Source organism: Acipenser ruthenus, chromosome 5 (assembly GCF_902713425.1).
Source record: "Acipenser ruthenus chromosome 5, fAciRut3.2 maternal haplotype, whole genome shotgun sequence".
NCBI lineage: Eukaryota > Metazoa > Chordata > Actinopteri > Acipenseriformes > Acipenseridae > Acipenser > Acipenser ruthenus.
The window spans coordinates 5,912,427-5,931,591 of NC_081193.1; the positions used below are offsets into that span (position 1 = coordinate 5,912,427).

At 38.7% G+C, this 19,165-nt stretch overlaps 1 protein-coding gene across 4 annotated transcripts in view; it reads right to left on the reverse strand.

Annotated features, from left to right (window-relative positions):
• Nucleotides 1-234: 234 nt before the first annotated feature.
• LOC117403302 (dermatan-sulfate epimerase-like) overlaps nucleotides 235-19,165 on the reverse strand; it is a 45,804-nt gene continuing 26,873 nt past the window's right edge. For all 4 annotated transcript variants that reach the window (XM_034005353.3, XM_059023567.1, XM_034005352.3 and 1 more), the window contains 3 exons: nucleotides 8,142-8,381; nucleotides 4,216-4,423; nucleotides 235-2,934 (listed from right to left, as the gene is read on the reverse strand). In XM_034005353.3, the coding sequence (XP_033861244.3) occupies nucleotides 1,215-2,934; nucleotides 4,216-4,423; nucleotides 8,142-8,381 (2,168 nt within the window). In that variant the 3' untranslated portion in view covers nucleotides 235-1,214. The remainder of the gene's footprint in view (nucleotides 2,935-4,215; nucleotides 4,424-8,141; nucleotides 8,382-19,165) is intronic.

The window sequence follows — 19,165 nt, forward strand, 5'->3', positions numbered from 1 at the left end:
ACAGGGCCCGGACGACTATGGGCAGAGACTGGGCCTCCAGCCCAGCATTCTCTAGGAACCAGCCCCGCAGTTTGATGTCTTCTGCCATTGACTTTTTTTTTTTTTTTTTTTTAATCCAGACCCCTCCTGGTCTGACGCTTGGAGGCGCGGCTATCCCACGATGACACCACGTGTCACAAAGACGGCCAGAGTGGGTTGCGTCAGACCAGTCAGGAATTCAAACACAGACAGTGGTTGTGATGAGCTGAGTGCAATGGCTGCACTCAGCGTTTATTAACAAATAAAAGGTTTTAAACGGTACACAAAACACAGGACACGGCACTTGTAGCCAAAATAAAAAGACAGACAAAACGGACTAACACTAAACAAACGGTGCACGGAGAGACAAACAAACACGGTGAGAACAAACACTTTACGTTTACTTTTAATGATTTTAACTCTCCTCTCTCTCTCTCTCACCCGTTCTCCACTCTCGAACACCCAAACCCCAAGTGACAGAAACGTGCATCTATATATACTGTTGTGCTGGGATTCAATTACTAATTAATTACTCACTTGAATCCCAGCACGTGAATTCATTACGTGAAACCCTGTGTTCACATATTATATTTTAAATGCACGTGCGTGATGTGCAATCCCGTGCCTAAATACAAATATACAATTTAAACACACGTGAAACACAGACCCGTTTACATCCCGTGTACCAATCTATACACCAACATTAACACACGCACGCAACATACATACACAGAACACACAAATGCACACAGGGGCGGGGCACTTTGCCACAATATGTATATGTTTTTTGTTTTCTTTGTTGCAAATACCATTGCACCAATTGTGTTAAAAGGAAGTGGATCTCAAAACAGAACACCGCTGCTACATTCTTGGACTGGAAGCCCAACAATATAATACAATGTTTCTACACACTGTTGATTTTGTATTCGGCATTGATCAAACAGATCAAATTTCCTCTGAAAAAAATATATCTAATTTGACACCTATGTACAATTCCTATACCCTTTTGATACATTATTGAGCTATTAATGTTTTGTATAGATCGTTTAACAAAGGATCACAAACTGAAAGCCTAACAATTTCATAACATCATTTTTCCATGCTCCATATCATTTACAGTTGGCTTAGGTTCCTTGGGATGCCACTTCTCCAAAGTTAGTCTCTCCAAAGATTCTTCTCCACAACGTAGACTGCATTTAACACTGTGCTTGTGAACAAGAAGAATATAAACACAGCAAGATAAAGCAGTCTATTAAAAGGATTCCATAGAAGCATCTCTGTGTGTGCACACTTTGGGTCATCTGAAATCGAGTCAACAGTAATATCAACAACATAAAAAATGTGGCAATATTCAAAATCAGGAAGAGCCTGATGTAGGAAGCTGAGATTGTGGGCTCAGTGCTTCTCACAATGGAATCCATCAGAACTTCTTTATATTTACGACTTTTTACAAACCCAACCTTTCTGCCTTTTGCACGGCGACGGTCACTGTAGTCCAGGAAATCTCTTGCATCTCCTTCACCTTCTTCTGGGTTTTCTTCATATACCACCTTCCTGCTTTGAGCAAAAATGTCAGGCAGGCTCTCCGAAAGTCTGTTTGTTAGACTTTCTTTTCTAGTGTTTTTGGCTTTGCCCTGCTCCTGGGAGAGAGTAAACATTTTCTCAATGACTTCTTCCGTTTTCTTCTTGTCTGAAAACTGCAGGAGCTGCTCTGCTGTTTTCCTGAAATTATCGGTGTTCAGAACACGGGCCAGGATCTGCTTTTCGAGCTGCTGGAAGACGGGTTTGACGTGTTGGAGATTGTCTTCAACCAGGCCCAAATAGTTGCTCACCTCCGGAGGCGGGGCATCCTTGACTCCTGCTGCCCTCTCAAAGACAATCTTTTGGCGGTCAGCGAGCACCATGGCAAAGAGTGGCTTGCTGGCCACTTCCCCTGTGAGAAGGTATACTGTGTATGTGTGATCATTTGCCACCAAATAAATGTCCACTCGTTGTGCATCCCCACGAATACTGAAACTCTGAACATCCACATCAGGCCCAAAAAAGATGTATGCCACCCTGGTTAGCGGGTTTCTCAGTGGCATAGTCACATTCACATAGTTAGATCCATTGTACGGGTAGCCACGTGGATAGTCCCTGTACCCCAGAACCCCTTTATCACTGTAGCCAGTGTCATCCATCCAGAACATTTTATACAACCCATCCTTATGTCTAATAAAGGCTCCATGGACCCCTTCTATTGCTGTCTCCTCAAAGGGCATATCAGTATTGTGAAAGTAAGAGCTCGCTGATTCAATGGGGCTGTCTTCTTCTAAGTGGATTTGATCCACCAGGAGCAACAGCTGAGGGTGCAGAAGAAGCAGGTTCCTCTGCACGCTCCTTATCTTCAGCGCAGGGTTGTAGGCACTCATTCCCTCGCCTCGAATAAATATCATTCCTTTCCTCTCCAGAGCTGCTAGCACCCTGCCCTGTGAGTCCCCAGCAAGTCCATGTTTATACTTGAGCCACTTGGAATTGCAGGCTTCAGTCACCTGGCCTTCCCATGGTGCAAAGCAGCTCTCGGAAACAGCAGGGAAAAACATCAAGGCGTTGTTGAGGAAAGTGTACTTCGGTCCATACAGGGCTTCAGTTATGAAAGGCACGCCGTTGGGTGCAAATGTAAAGGAGTTCTGGTCTGGGTGTTCGTGACCAGCATTGAAGTTCCTCCACCCTTTGATCCACTCTTTGTATTTGTTCTGGTGTACAATGTCAAATATAGCACGCCCCCCCAGCTTTCCTGATTTGAAGGACAAGAAGCTATTGTTGATTTGAGCTGGTAGTGAGCTTCCGTAAGTAACAACGCCCCAATCTTCAAAGAAGTGCAGTCTTGATCTTTCAAAATCTGGAGGGGGCATTGGAGCCAAAGAAGCATTATACCTACAAAGGAAAAGAAAACAAAATTAGTGAATGTAAGTCATGGATTTTCTGTCAAAATGTGTGCTTTATAATACTTATTAAAACCTTGGTTTTCTTCACACTGTAACATCTGCAAAAGCTTGACTTCTTTTCTACAAACTCCTCAGAATTGTCTATTTGTTGTACAAATATGTTGTTTGTGCCACTAGGTGTTACACTTTTTCCAAGCTGAACATTTAATTAAGATTGGGAACAGCTTGGCATTGTTAAATACAGCTTTTTGGCATATGACATCTCTGAACATTAGCCATTTGTGAATCTAGTAATCATTCAAGTTCGTTGTTTTAAATTACAACAACATGCTGATACAGGACAGCTTAAAGTTACACAAGTATGGCTTTTAAAATGTTTATTATGATGTATTTCAGAACACCAACAGCGTGCCTACAGTCCTGCTCTGAAGGAACCTTCAGAGCAGGGCCTTTAACCTGTATTTAGATTTAATATTTCACCAAGAGTTGAATGTATTCATCAAATCCACTTCTGATGTATGAGACAGAATGGCTTGACAATGAGATCATCTAACTCAATAAGATCTAGTAAATACCACTCTGATCCAGGGGTCCAGGAGAGTGGATGGGTGTGGACAGTATATCCCTGTGGCAATGTGCCCCGCCCCTGTGTGCTTATTATGTGTTGTATGTTGCGTGCGTGCGTGTGTAAATGTTGGTGTATAGATTGGTACACAGGATATAAACGGGTCTGTGTTTCACGTGTATTTAAAAAGTGTAGATTTGTATTTAGGCACAAGGAGAGCACAAATCACTTCACGTGCTGGTTAAATGTAATATGTGAGCACGGGGTTGCACAGAATTAATTCACGTGCTGGGATTCAAGTGAATAATTAATTAGTAATTGAATCCCAGCACAACAGTATATAAAGATGCACATTTTCATTCAGTCGGGGTTGGGTGTTCGGTGAGTGGAGAACGGGAGAGAGAGAAGGAGAAAATAAAACAAAGTAAGAACGTAAATTAGAAGTGTTTTCACTCACCTGGTTTGTTCGTCTGTCTGTTTAAGTGTAGTTCGTTTTGTCTGTCTATTTATTTTGGCGCAAGTGCCGTGTCCTGTGTTTTTGTTTCAAACCTTTTATTTTCTGTTCTATTATTAAATGCTGAGCGAAAGCATTCGCTCAGCTTCACCAAACCACAAATCTCTGTCTGTTTATTTCCTGTTTCTGGTCTGACGCCACCCACTCCGGCCGTCTTTGTGACAATCCCTCACTGCTCCAGGAGATCTTACCAGAGGAACTCAGTGTGAAGTGTGCACCAGCGCTGGCCCTTCCCTGCCAAACCGGGCCCTTCCACCACTCGATTCTGACGGATCATCTGCGCCAGCCAGTTCCCGCTTCCATTACGCATGATGTAATTATCCATGAATACCAGCTGACTCTCGGGACCGTAGAACCAGTTGTAGTTTGAGTCTGCAATGGCCACACTCCTTTGAAAGCCTGGTATGACAGAAGGGTTGTCAGTTAGACAAGTCATTTATTAATACACCAATGTGTTTATTATTGTGACAAAATGGTGATTGTGAATTCAGTCCTCATGAAAGTTGAGGGACTGTGGCACATGCTGCTGTCAGGTACAGACATTTATGTAAAAGACACTTTACTTGACAAGTCTCTGTCCGGTACAAAATTGGAGCTATCAGAATCATGATAAACTATGGCCCATATTCACAGTAAACATGTTAGTGTGGTTTACAGACAGGCAGGTTCCTATATATCCCCCCATTCAAATACTCAATAAAATTTATCTTTCACAAAATAAAACTGATGCTAAAGAAAATTCTGTAAACACATTTTTATAAAATGTCACGGGCAAACTAAGCGCTCTGATTGGTTGTTACTGATCACATGACCAAGATTTTTTGCACTACCGCATGGGTGGGAACATTCTTGAAATTTAAAATAACTGCACAAACATCAAAGCATGTTTGGGTCAACAGCTTTTAAAGTTAAGAAAGTTTACAAACGAAAGGAGGCCATTCAGCCCATCTTGCTCGTTTGGTTGCTAGTATCTTATTGATCCCAGAATCTCATCAAGCAGCTTCTTGAAGGGTCACAGGGTGTTAGCTATTATTATTATTATTATTTGTTTATTTAGCAGACGCCTTTATCCAAGGAGACTTACAGAGACTCACAAAACCAGAGACTGGTTCCAGACCCTCACAATTCTCTGTGTAAAAAAATGCCTTTATCTAATCTCCATTTGTGACCCCTGGTCCTTGTTTCTTTTTTCAGGTCGAAAAAGCCCCTTGGGTCGACATTGTCAATACCTTTTAGAATTTCTAATGCTTGAATCAGATCGCCGCATAGTCTTCTTTGTTCAAGACTGAATATAGTCAATTCTTTAAGCCTGTCTGGATATGACATGCCTTTTAAACCTGGAATAATTCTGGTCGCTCTTCTTTGCACTCTTTCTAGAGCAGAAATATCCTTTTTGTAGCGATATTCTAGATGAGGTCTTACTAATGCATTGTAAAGTTTAATCATTACTTCCCTTGATTTAAATTCAACACTTCACTATATATCCGAGCATCTTGTTGGCCTTTTTTATAGCTTCCCTACATTGTCTAGATGAAGACATTTCTGAGTCAACATAAACTCCTAGGTCTTTTTCATAGATTCCTTCTTCAATTTCAGTATTTCCCGTATGATATTTATACTGCACATTTGTATTGCCTGCGTGCAGTACCTTACACTTTTCTCTATTAAATGCATTTGCTATGTGTCTGCCCAGTTCTGAATGTTCTCTAGATCATTTTGAATGACCTTTGCTGCTGCAACAGTGTTTGCCACTCCTCCTATTTTTGTGTCGTCTGCAAATTTAACAAGTTTCCTTACTATACCAAAATGTCATTAATGTAGATTAGGAATAGGAGAGGACCTAATACTGATCCCTGTGGTACTCCACTGGTTACCTCACTCCATTTTGAGGTTTCTCCTCTAATCAGTACTTTCTGTTTTCTACATGTTAACCACTCCCTAATCCAAAGTGAATTTTGCCACCATTACAGGTGATTATGAACAAAACAGGCCACTTAGATACTGAACTTTTTCCATAATTATATATTAGTCTATCATTGTCACACAGTAAACAGTATCATATGCATTTAAAATGTTAATACATTTCCTAGGGTGTTTTATTTTATTTTTTTAAATCTCCAAATCTCAATCTGGTCGGCCTAAAACCAGGGTAGAGTGTGGCTGCATTGGACCGTAGCAAGAAAGAAATCGCACATGAAAAAACTAAACAAAAAAATAACCAGGTTCAGATTTTAAAGTCAGTTTAAAAGTATTCAAGTAAACAACAGTACAACCATCGCAGGCGTCAGTGTGTACTAAAATGCAGTGAACAGTTGTGTTTGTGTTGGCTATGAGTGACACCCAGCAAACAAGCCTGCCTGCCACACTGAGTTCAGCTGAGCATGCTTGGAGTTTAAAATGTAAAGGCCCCTTTCAAAAATTTAGCATATTCCATTCCCCAAAGAGGGGAGTGATAACAAGTAAACAAAGGTAGCGTGCCCTGATGAAGAATTTCTGACAAGCAAAAAAGATGTCTTGACTACACTGTTCATGCTGCGTGTTCAGTGCCAGGCTGCACCAACATTTGGTTACAAAAATCCTTGTATTGTATTTGTGTACCAGTTTAACAAGTGCTATTGTGAGTCTGACATATTCTTTGAGATACTGCATGTGTAAAACGTAAGTGAAATTCCTATAGTAGGAAGTGAAGGTGTCCACCTTGCGGGCACATTCATTTACACTAAGGTTAATTTTTTGTTGATCTACCTTTTTTTTTTATTAAACTTAAGAGAAAGCGATTAACTGTAGTCAAGTTAAATAGTTTTTACTTCGTAGCTGTAATGAGTCTTTGATGATAATGATGCACATAAAAAGCCTAAGCTAAAGCCTAAGCTTTATATTTACATTCGACTTGTGGCTAAAGCCCAAACAAGCCGAACCCAGAATACTGCATTTAAAAACAGCAGAAGACACACACTTGAGAAGACTAATTTGGGAATGAGAACCGATTATTTATTAATTGCTTGTCATTCCTAAAATATTATTCTCAAGTGTATGTCATTTCTCAAAACACTAAATAAACCAGCCAGATGGCACCCAAGCAGTACAGCGAATTCAAACCTACTGTTCCCTGCCAAAATACAGATTCAATCAAACTACCCCATGTTAAAAGAGTTTTGAGTGACAGAAGGGGGAATGTCGTGATGAAAATATCAATGCAAGGGTAGGGGAGGGGGTCACAAAATGTATTCTATCTGTGCAGTTGCCCTTGTTAAAAGTTTACAATTCGGGCACTCTTCATAGCATATGAATAATGTTTACAAAAGAATGGCACTTAGAGTGGATTATGACTTTTTACATGATTATGTTCACATTGTAGTGTCTACACAAACCGCAACCAAGTGTGAGAAATGAATGCTGCACAGATGTGTAATAAATCGCAAATTAACTCACCACTGGGTGCATGTACATAGGCCTCCCTGTAATACTGCACACCCTTGGAAACATGCTTTTGTCCGGAGTTCTTAGATTTAGTTTTAATGTAAGTTTTCACTGTTGAAAATGTTAATTCTGGCACAAAAAACAGATCTCGATTGCTGTAACTAACATTAGCCAACATGATTGTTTAGATGGCCTATTATTGTCATTTTTAACATTAAATTTACATAGCAATGTGTATAAAACATGTAGGTATGCAGCTTTATCCATTTTTGTCATTTTACTTTACAGAAAAAAAATACATTCAAGCTGCAGTATAAAAATAAGTAAATACACGTGCATAGATCTACAAAAATAAATCAACAATTCATTTAGCAATAATTAGTTCTTCAAGCCACTTTATAGTCTTACAGCCAAAGTATAGGGACTATTTTACACAGGTGGATGGATACATTTAATAAAGTTTAAAATCTAATGTTTTATAAAATGAACATAACGTAATGTTAAGTGCAATAGCAGACACTGTCTAGTAGTAATACTGGGTAGTTGAAGACACTTTGTCTCTTGAACCCAGGCCCTGCTATCGACTGCACACCCTATTGTGTGTTCTAAGTGGCTCATGACATTTACCAAATATGGTTAATTGTAAACTGTATGATTTTCCTTCAGTAAAATAACAAAACATAGTATAGACTTTTACCTGGCAAGATAGATCTATACATGAAGGCAAAGTGCTGTTTGATCCAGGGGTGGTCAAAGTGGCTGATATTAAAGTGTCTCTGGACCAGGAACATGTACTGAAAGAGGGATCTGGTGGTGTAGGTCCCATAAGCCACTCCTTCATACAAGGATCCATCAGTTATATCTTGCAGAAGTACCAGTGACTTCTCCATTATTGCAAAAACTTGCTTAGTCCACAAGTAGGCTTCCTGGAGGTAACCTATGATAGAAAAGATATAGGGTTTTAGGTCAAATGAAAACATTTCTAAACAGATACAATAGTAAGTCATTTCAAAACCAAAACATGCAAAGTACAGCACCTGCACACAGGGGAGAGCGTGATGACTGAACAGGTTCACAAAACATTACTGTAGACTGTGGTACTCTAAGACGTTAAACTAATTGATTATTTGATTTAACATTTTGCTTATTTTCTCTTATTGATGCCAATCTCTAACTTTGTGAACTGCAGAACTGAATCACTTCTTTATTCATCTAGCTATTCGGTATTCAATAAACTGCTTTACTTTACCAGGGTTTATATATATATATATATTATTGTTATTGACATACCTTTGTCATACAGCATATTTGAAAGTTTGAATTAGGGTAGGATTTCCCAGGTAATTTGAGACTACCATACTTCTTTGGTTATACGTCGGGGATGATGGTCTTAACACCCTGAATCTTCATGAAACTGTTCTAAACTCCAGCTGGTTTCTTTAACAACCGTCAAGATAAATTTCACAACAATTTTGTGAATAGAGCCCAAAACAATTGTATGCCTAAACTTCTTATTTCCTTTTAAATTAGGACAATACAAAAGAGCTTCTCTAATCTCCGTATATGACTGAATAACAATCTGTCAACATCTTTTTAATCAAAACAGATGATTTCTTAAAAATCCAATGATAGTGGCTGGCAAGTTATAGGATGTTTCTTTGGCATTTGCATAGTAGATTGATAAGCAATACATTTTTTTTTTTTTTTTTACCAAAACTCTTGCACAACTGCACACTGTTATTCATGCAACTTTCAAAGCCAAAACTGGAAAAATGGCATCTGGATATTCAAAATGGTAAAATACAAAATAACACCAGAAGACACCCCCCCTCCCCCCCCCACCCAAGACGCTTGGTTTCTACATATCCAGCGTATGTGAAATCTGCTACCGACTGAGCCCTTGACTCCCTGCAGACCAGCCACCGAGGATGAAGGAACCAGAGAAAACCGATCCAGTTGATCAATCCCAGAACCCCCACCCCCCAAAACAGCTTGATCTTTTACATTCTCAGATGTTAATCTTGATGAATGATCTAAAACACATGACTTTCTAATCCACTGGGGTCAAACAACTCCACTCCACTGTCCTTCCAAGCAACAGACATGTCCTAATGTGGTGCATTAGGAAACCCAAAGCAAATGGATGGATACTGTTAAAGAAAGTAATTAACTATCTACTCCAAAAAAAAAACCTGGCATTACTTATATATTTTTTTTTGATCTGGAGAAGTACAACCTTTGAGTATGTCTTCCATTTACAGAGCCAATTAAAATCAGCTACCAAATAAATTCATGGAAAATACGAAACAGATAAAATACTAAACTGATACTAAAATACTAAACACAAGTAGTTAAAGACAAATACATATATTTTACTTTGCTTTGCATGCACTTGTTGAATTTTTTTATCATTACAGCTGTGGCCAAAGGTTTTGCATCACCCTATAGAATTCCCTAATTTTGCTTCGTAAAGTCGAATGAAACCTGTTTTCCTATCATTATTGAGAAAGTACACAGATGTGTTAGATAACCATAGTATATGAATACTGTGAAGAGCTTGCCTTTTGTTTGTATGCTAGACAATGTGACAGCGGTGCATGTGAGTTTTTCTTTCTGCACAATGGCAAATATACTGCTTCTGGTTTTCATATTCCTGTCTCAACAGCTTGTTTAATACTTCTTCCAGCTCTGTTCTGGCTATTACTTCAAACCTTCCTCTGCTGGCACACTGGCTGGCAGGCTGCCTGGGGTTTCGGGCTGAAATTGCAAAACAGTCCTACTAATTCCTATTTTAAAGTCTCCTTGTGACAATGTTTTCTTTTTGATTATCCCTTGCCATGAAAAACCCTGGTTATATTTCACCTGGGGCAAAAAAAAGAATAATCTGCACATTGATAGAATATGAGTCTGGTATCTCAGATTTGTTTAGAAACATAACATTTCTCAAATGCTTAATGCTTGCCTACTACACAATGATAACAGAAGGGCAACTCCTTTATCAGAAACACCCATGGCTAATGAATTGCATCTGACAGACTGTATCTGCTCTGCAGGACGTTATCTTATAAATATTTGGGTACTATGCGGCACAGCAGTTCAGAAGAAAGAAATAATTGTTTATATTAGTTGTATGAATGCCATGACCTTGGTTTGTTCAACATTCCACATACCTAATCATACAGCGTCCTATAGGATAGAAACAAGTGTTACCCGTGTGTGTGTGTGTGTGTGTGTGTGTGTGTGCGCGTGTGGGCAGGTATTACTATCAATGTGTGGACAAAATTTGAGAAAATGTCCCCACAAAGATAGTAACTCCTGAAAAAATGACATTGTTGGGACGTCCCCACTTTGTAAAACACCTTTTTAAGAACTAAATATGCCTTACAAAAAAATAAATAAATAAGTGCCAAAATATTTAGTTTGTTGTCGACTTTCACCCTGTGTAGAGTTTTGTCTGCCTGGAGTTAGAAATAGTAAATCAAAATATAGTGAGAGTCAATAAGAAATCCCCACAAATCGGAATGCAAACATGCGTGAGTGTGTGTGTGCGCGCATGTGTGCGTGTCAGTGTGTGCATGCGTGCCTCCATGCGTGTGTGTGTGCGTGCGTGCGTGCGTGCGTGTATGCCAATTTCCATTATAATGTACAGTATGGGTTTAGGAGCACTACATGCACATTTTCCCCTCAGCAGGATATTTGGTTAGGAGTCTCATATACCTTATGTTCATTTCTAACTTAGATCAAACACACTATGGCCTAGTATTCCAATGACACCAGCACTAAGCAATTTTGTTGGTTCTTTTATGATAATGCAGCACAAATGAACCTAAAAAATGTGCCATCTAATTATTGTCAGCGTTTATAATGAGATCTGTCCTGTTTTTATAAGGTCATGCTGAGGAGATAGGAGCTTGTAGATTGATCAGCACATTCCAGCTGCTTAGTTAACAGGGCTGACCTACCCTCTAAATCATGTCACTACCTGCAACACAATTCAGCAACACAATTCAGCTTGCAGTGCCTCAGTTCCAGCTGCAAACAATACCCTTATTATTAATAATATCCAAACTCGAGGTGCAAGGTACGTACATTGTTCTGGGAAACACAGTCACGTTTTCATCTGATTACCGCCTCCCGTTCTGTCAACTGCAATCATTAAAGTATATGCAGAATCAAACCACTGGACAAAAAGCATGAGAACAGTAGCCAATAAAACATTTGGCTCAGTTGCCACACTCTTGGTTTCACTTCTCAGCCTCTGGGCAATAGTTTTCCACAAGAACCTCCAACTACTGTACAGTCAATGTTTGTAAAATGTCTAAACAAGTGTGTTAACATACAATTAAAAAGTTACAGGTGTCTGCATCATGAAATAGTATGAAATCTTGGCTTACAGGACTCCCAGTATTTAGAATAATGTCTCATAAAAAGGACTAGTTAAATCAATTTCAGGTCAGTGGCTCCCAGGATCCAGCCTTCAATAGCACATTGTAGTTTTAATAAATATTTATGCAAAAGTAGGCTGTGATCATCCAGATTTGTATATTCTCTACTGGTTCCATGAAAGTATGATCCTTTTTTTTATTTTTTTGGTTCATTACTCAGTAGATCTAAGGTATAGACTGATAATGCACTAGTCAAAATGTCTATCTATATGTATCTCATGGTGATGACAATAATGCACCCATCTTCCATGGCCACCACAGTCCCCAGATCTCAATCCAACTGAGCACTTTTGGGATGAACTTGAACGACACATTTTTTGTCATGATCAGTACAAACGATGGCCCAGTCCGATATGAAGTCCTAACGTAAAGGCCAGGCAGTGTATTTGAATATTTTAAAACCTTCCCTGCAAAGTTTTGTTTTAATTACATCAATGGTTCTCCAATATAGCTAGAAACTGTATCGATTGTGAGACTGTTACATTGAACTAGGTGGAGTTGTATGAAGATTAAGGTTTCAGTATGCAGCTTAGGTAGGAATCACGCCAGTGGGTGCATTTCTACTGGAGCAGAAGCTGGGCAACAAGCCCAGCAATTTGACTGCATACATCAAGCAGTGGTAGTGAGAAACTCAAAGCCAAGAACGAGTCCTGGCAGCTGTACAACATAACACTTCCAATGTAGTCAGTGCTGAACTAACATCCTGGCTTCAAGATAAATAATGTCTCTGTATCACATATAGACAAAAACAAGTCGAGTTTTTTTTTTTTTTTTTGTAAATTTAGTCGTTGCCAATTATTTTTTATTATTTTCTCCCAATTTGGAATGGCCAATTATTTTATTATACTCAGCTCACTGCTACCACCCGCTGACTCGGGAGGGCGAAGACGAACACACACTGTCCTCCGAAGCATGTGCCGTCAGCCGACCGCTTTTTTTCACACTGCGGACTCACCATGCAGCCACCCAAGAGCTTCAGCGTCGGAGGACAACGCAGCTCTCGGGCATCTTACAGGCAAGCCCGCAGGCGCCCGGCCAGACTACAGGGGTCGCTGGTGCGCGGTGAGTCTGTTTTTATAAGTAACCCACCTATATATATATATATATATATATATACCTATATATGGCTTACTTATAAAAATGGATAAATGCAGTCTACTATTCAATATTGATATAAAAACTTGCAAATTAGTAAATTGCAAATTGCAAATTGTCCTGGATAAGGGCGTCTCCTAGGAAATAAATAACAATAACAATGATCTCTGGCAGTAACATTATCAGCTTAACCCTTTCAGCTCTGAATTATTTTTACCTAGTTGAAGAATAAACTAATTTATTGAGATTACATGGGAAGTAACATGATTTCCGACAGCATATGTTAACAGGACCTTGAGGAATAATCTGAAGACTTGCTTATCAAATTGTGATTAAACATGTTCATATTCTGTACTATTCTGTAATACTGCTCCTATACAGTATGTCATTGTCCTCGACTTTTTCATCATACTGATTCATATGAGGAGAAACAGTAAAATGACCTTTTGTCAAAGGTAACTAAGTGCTTGCAGTTTCTCTTTAAAATAATAAGACCTGTAATTAACGTTTAGTACACTGCTAAGACACAGAAGAATGAAAGAAACACTATGACTTTTATTTGGAAAGCTTCACTTGAAAAAGGTTTTTGATTTGATGTAAAATCGAAATATAATAATAAACTTAAGGGTTTATTTCATAAAAGGTGCTTGTATTTACCCCATAAAAACGTTTACATAGACCAGCTAAGTTACCCCAACCATAAACAAGACACATCATAAGATGATCCACAAGTGTGTGGCAACATTTATGTTTTTGCTCTTGGAATTTTCCCACCTTCACCTGCTGTATAAAGTTTTCAAATAAGAGTGAATCACTCAAACATGTGCCCACTTAGCAAGCCAGGAAACAGAGCCAGCTGGATACTGTATCTGCAAATGACCATGTCATTTTTATTAGTGGAAGATATCTACTTCAATTCCTAAAAAATGTTAAAACAGCATTTTTTTGTACAGTATTTATAGTTACATATGTAATATAGCCTGGTATAAATAGTTTTCATTATATAGCCTAGTATGAATAACTCCAAACTCTCATCTTAAATCTGTGAGAATTTGTCATAAAGAATGTGTTTATAATTTCAGTAAGTGGTTATAAAGATATAGATGACAATGGAGAAAACATATATATATCTCTCTCTCTCTCTCTCTCTCTCTCTCTCTCTCTCTCTCTCTCTATATATATATATATATATATATATATATATATATATATATATATTATATATATATATACAGACGTGCTCAAATTTGTTGGTACCCTTACAGCTCATTGAAATAATGCTTCATTCCTCCTGAAAAGTGATGAAATTACAAGCTATTTTATGATGTATACTTGCATGCCTTTGGTATGTCATAGAATAAAGCAAAGAAGCTGTGAAAAGAGATGAATTATTGCTTATTCTACAAAGATATTCTAAAATGGCCTGGACACATTTGTTGGTACCCCTTAGAAAAGATAATAAATAATTGGATTATAGTGATATTTCAAACTAATTAGTTTCATTAATTAGTATCACACATGTCTCCAATCTTGTAATCAGTCATTCAGCCTATTTAAATGGAGAAAAGTAGTCACTGTGCTGTTTGGTATCATTGTGTGCACCACACTGAACATGGACCAGAGAAAGCAAAGGCGAGAGTTGTCTGAGGAGATCAGAAAGAAAATAATAGACAAGCATGGTAAAGGTAAAGGCTACAAGACCATCTCCAAGCAGCTTGATGTTCCTGTGACAACAGTTGCAAATATTATTAAGAAGTTTAAGGTCCATGGAACTGTAGCCAACCTCCCTGGGCGCGGCCGCAAGAGGAAAATCGACCCCAGATTGAACAGAAGGATAGTGCAAATGGTAGAAAAAGAATCAAGGATAACTGCCAAAGAGATACAAGCTGAACTCCAAGGTGAAGGTACGTCAGTTTCTGATCGCATCATCCGTCGCTTTTTGAGCGAAAGTGGGCTCCATGGAAGAAGACCCAGGAGGACTCCACTTTTGACAGAAAAACATAAAAAAGCTAGACTGGAATTTGCTAAAAATGCATATTGACAAGCCACAATCCTTCTGGGAGAATGTCCTTTGGACAGATGAGTCAAAACTGGAGCTTTTTGGCAAGTCACATCAGCTCTATGTTCACAGATGAAAAAATGAAGCTTTCAAAGAAAAGAACACCATACCTACAGTGAAACATGGAGGAGGCTCGGTTATGTTTTGGGGCTGCTTTGCTGCGCCTGGCACAGGGTGCCTTGAATCTGTGCAGGGCACAATGAAATCTCAAGACTATCAAGGCATTCTGGAGCGAAACGTACTGCCCAGTGTCAGAAAGCTCTGTCTCAGTCGCAGGTCATGGGTCCTCCAACAGGATAATGACCCAAAACACACAGCTAAAAGCACCCAAGAATGGATAAGAACAAAACATTGGACTATTCTGAAGTGGCCTTCTATGAGTCCTGATCTGAATCCTATCGAACATCTATGGAAAGAGCTGAAACTTGCAGTCTGGAGAAGGCACCCATCAAACCTGAGACAGCTGGAGCGGTTTGCTCAGGAAGAGTGGGCCAAACTACCTGTTAACAGGTGCAGAAGTCTCATTGAGAGCTACAGAAAACGTTTGATTGCAGTGATTGCCTCTAAAGGTTGTGCAACAAAATATTAGGTTAGCGGTCCCATCATTTTTGTCCATGCCATTTTCATTTGTTTTCTTATTTACAATATTATGTTGAATAAAAAATCAAAAGCAAAGTCTGATTTCTATTTAATATGGAATAAACAATGGTGGATGCCAATTACTTTTGTCAGTTTCAAGTTATTTCAGAGAAAATTGTGCATTCTTCGTTTTTTGTGGAGGGGTACCAACAAATTTGAGCACGTCTGTATGCCAGAATGGGCAGACCTATGAAAATCACTACCGTAGAGAGTTCCCTCAGTATTATCACTTTTTGTTTGTATGCATGTAAAAGCCTGTTTGACCTCTATCACGGCATCATTTTGTTTTGCTGCATACTATTTGCAACATTGGGGGGGGGGTTCATTAACTCTGCTTGTAACTTTTCCTGTCTCATGACCTTTTTGTTGAGATCATACTGAATAATGTGGAAATCTGAGTTCCTTGAAGCACACTTCCTTTGATTGAGAAATATTACAGCTCATACCACATTCTCTTCCTTTAAATTCAGCAGACTGGGCAGTTTTACGTTCTTTTAGCCTGCGGTCTGTGTAACCAGTTATTGTAACTATATACAGGACCATCTTCATGCTGCTGGAATTTGCATGCAGAGACTGTCAAGGTTTCACCCCTGAGAGCTCCCAGCAGGAACACATGCCAAGAAAGTGCACAGAATAAATTGGTGCTGCCAGATTCTAAGTCTGGTAAATCCATTGCCTTGTGGAAAATAAGACAGAACAATATATCTCGTGCTTCTTAGAATTACATTTCGTCGATCGTCCACTGGTCCTCATCAATTAAAAAGAGGCTAATATTATTTAATTACAAAATGTAATAAAACAGAAATTAAAAGAGTCAAAAAATGTGGTTTTAATTGTAAAATTACTTAGATAAAAAGTCAGTCTAATAAAAAAAAACATGAATAAAACTGGAAATTAGAAAGACAAAAAGAAAACTGTGTTAGATAGACATGTTTGCAAGCTCTAACGGGGCCACAGGGGCACTTAACACTTTGGGGGGGCCCGACCCTGAGTCCATTTCTTTAATGACTAAACATAGACAATATAGAGGCGCTGTCTAATCTACTGGGATTAGAAAAATAAACCGTAGCAAGGTAGTATTGTCAGACTGTCAATCAAAATAGAAATTCGCAAATCAGAGCTATCGATTGTCTATCTGGAGGCGGGACGCAGAGAGAGCGCTCTCGCAATAGGTCAGTGTTTAGGTCATGTGATTACTCAGTACTGTATTTAAAAAAAAATGACATGCTTTTGGGGTATTGATTTGTTAAGTGAGATGCAGGCGTGTGTTTTTATAGAAACGTTTATAATTTCATACTAACATCTGTACTTCATAACATAAATTTAAAAATTCAATTGATGTTTTTTGTGACTAATTTTAAGCTATTATGTTTCAATATTATCTAAATTGAGTGATTAATCAAATTGATTAATCTTGTTACATAATTTATGTATTAAAATGTTTGGATATACTGTTACTTGATTGATTACTGTCTTGTTCAAGTTCCTCTTACTTTTCTTGAAAGGGCAGAATGCAACAGCTATGCATCCAGACATGTTAAGCAAGCAATTGTGTTTTTTATTAACCACTGCTTAGAAAATGAGTGGTTACAGTATGTTTAGGTACTAGATCTAAATTCATAATCTGGAATCACAGCGCATATGGCACCTGCATCCTGAACTCAGATACATGTTCAAAAAAACAGCCCCTAAGTCAATCACAGTGTTCAACTTCATCCTAATCAACTCCATGTGCAGGACAGCTCACAAGGCAACACATATCACTGGACTAGATTAATGTCTGAATACAATTAATGTGGTACAGGACTAGTGCACTTGTGTCTTTTGTCAAAAATTAATCTGAAAGAAAAATCAACAGTATAAAAATACTTGCTGACCAATTCCATTTTTTTTGTACCGATTGTACTTTTTTTTTCTTCTTAAACATAGTTCTTGGCCGATTGACAATTCTGCCCAGTAAGCTTCAGAACTTACACATGAAAAGGCCTTCAGCTTTGATTTATAGAAACATTACACTCAGTTTGACCTCCAGTTTCATAATCAGATTTATAGCAGATCACTTATTTTGATATGAATTGGAATCCCGCTGCTTGAATACGTGCATGCTGTTTGTTGTAACTTCATTTTAACACAGCAAACATAGAGGGTGTTAGTTTGGCAGAACAGGACAAATGTTTAATTAGGTCTGAAGGACAAGAAGACAAGGAAAGGGGTTGCTGTAGCTTGTACACATTAGCCAGAAACAAGGTTAGTAGCTCATCTGTTATGTAAACACTGTTGCTCGATAAACTAGTACACATAGAGTATGCTATAATGTAATTCATTTGTTTGTTTACTTTTAAAAAATCAGTTACACTCAAGATATGAAAAGATTCCTCAAAGCTGATTTCGGGGAATGTCTCTTCCTAGTTTCAGTTAAGTGTGTACAGACCCCTACATTCCCCGCTGGAGACAAATGAAAAATACAAAATAAAAAGATACAGTTATTCCTGGTAGTATTGCCTACTGATTATCCCAGTATGATTGTACATAACTATAGGAAAGCCATATGCTTAAAGGTATTAATAAGCACAGGTCACCCTGGTGTCCTGTCAGTAGCCAAACTGCTGATTCTTGTAGGCCTGCCCTGCAGACAGTTATTATTATTTGTTTATTTAGCAGACGCCTTTATCCACGGCGACTTACAGAGACTAGGGTGTGTGAACTATGCATCAGCTGTATCCTATAATTAGTTCTGTGCCTTCTCGCACTGATCTGACATACAGTGCCTTGCGAAAGTATTCGGCCCCCTTGAACTTTGCGACCTTTTGCCACATTTCAGGCTTCAAACATAAAGATATGAAACTGTAATTTTTTGTGAAGAATCAACAAGTGGGACACAATCATGAAGTGGAACGAAATTTATTGGATATTTCAAACTTTTTTAACAAATAAAAAACTGAAAAATTGGGCGTGCAAAATTATTCAGCCCCCTTAAGTTAATACTTTGTAGCGTCACCTTTTGCTGCGATTACAGCTGTAAGTCGCTTGGCGTATGTCTCTATCAGTTTTGCACATCGAGAGACTGAAATTTTTGCCCATTCCTCCTTGCAAAACAGCTCGAGCTCAGTGAGGTTGGATGGAGAGCATTTGTGAACAGCAGTTTTCAGTTCTTTCCACAGATTCTCGATTGGATTCAGGTCTGGACTTTGACTTGGCCATTCTAACACCTGGATATGTTTATTTGTGAACCATTCCATTGTAGATTTTGCTTTATGTTTTGGATCATTGTCTTGTTGGAAGACAAATCTCCGTCCCAGTCTCAGGTCTTTTGCAGACTCCATCAGGTTTTCTTCCAGAATGGTCCTGTATTTGGCTCCATCCATCTTCCCATCAATTTTAACCATCTTCCCTGTCCCTGCTGAAGAAAAGCAGGCCCAAACCATGATGCTGCCACCACCATGTTTGACAGTGGGGATGGTGTGTTCAGGGTGATGAGCTGTG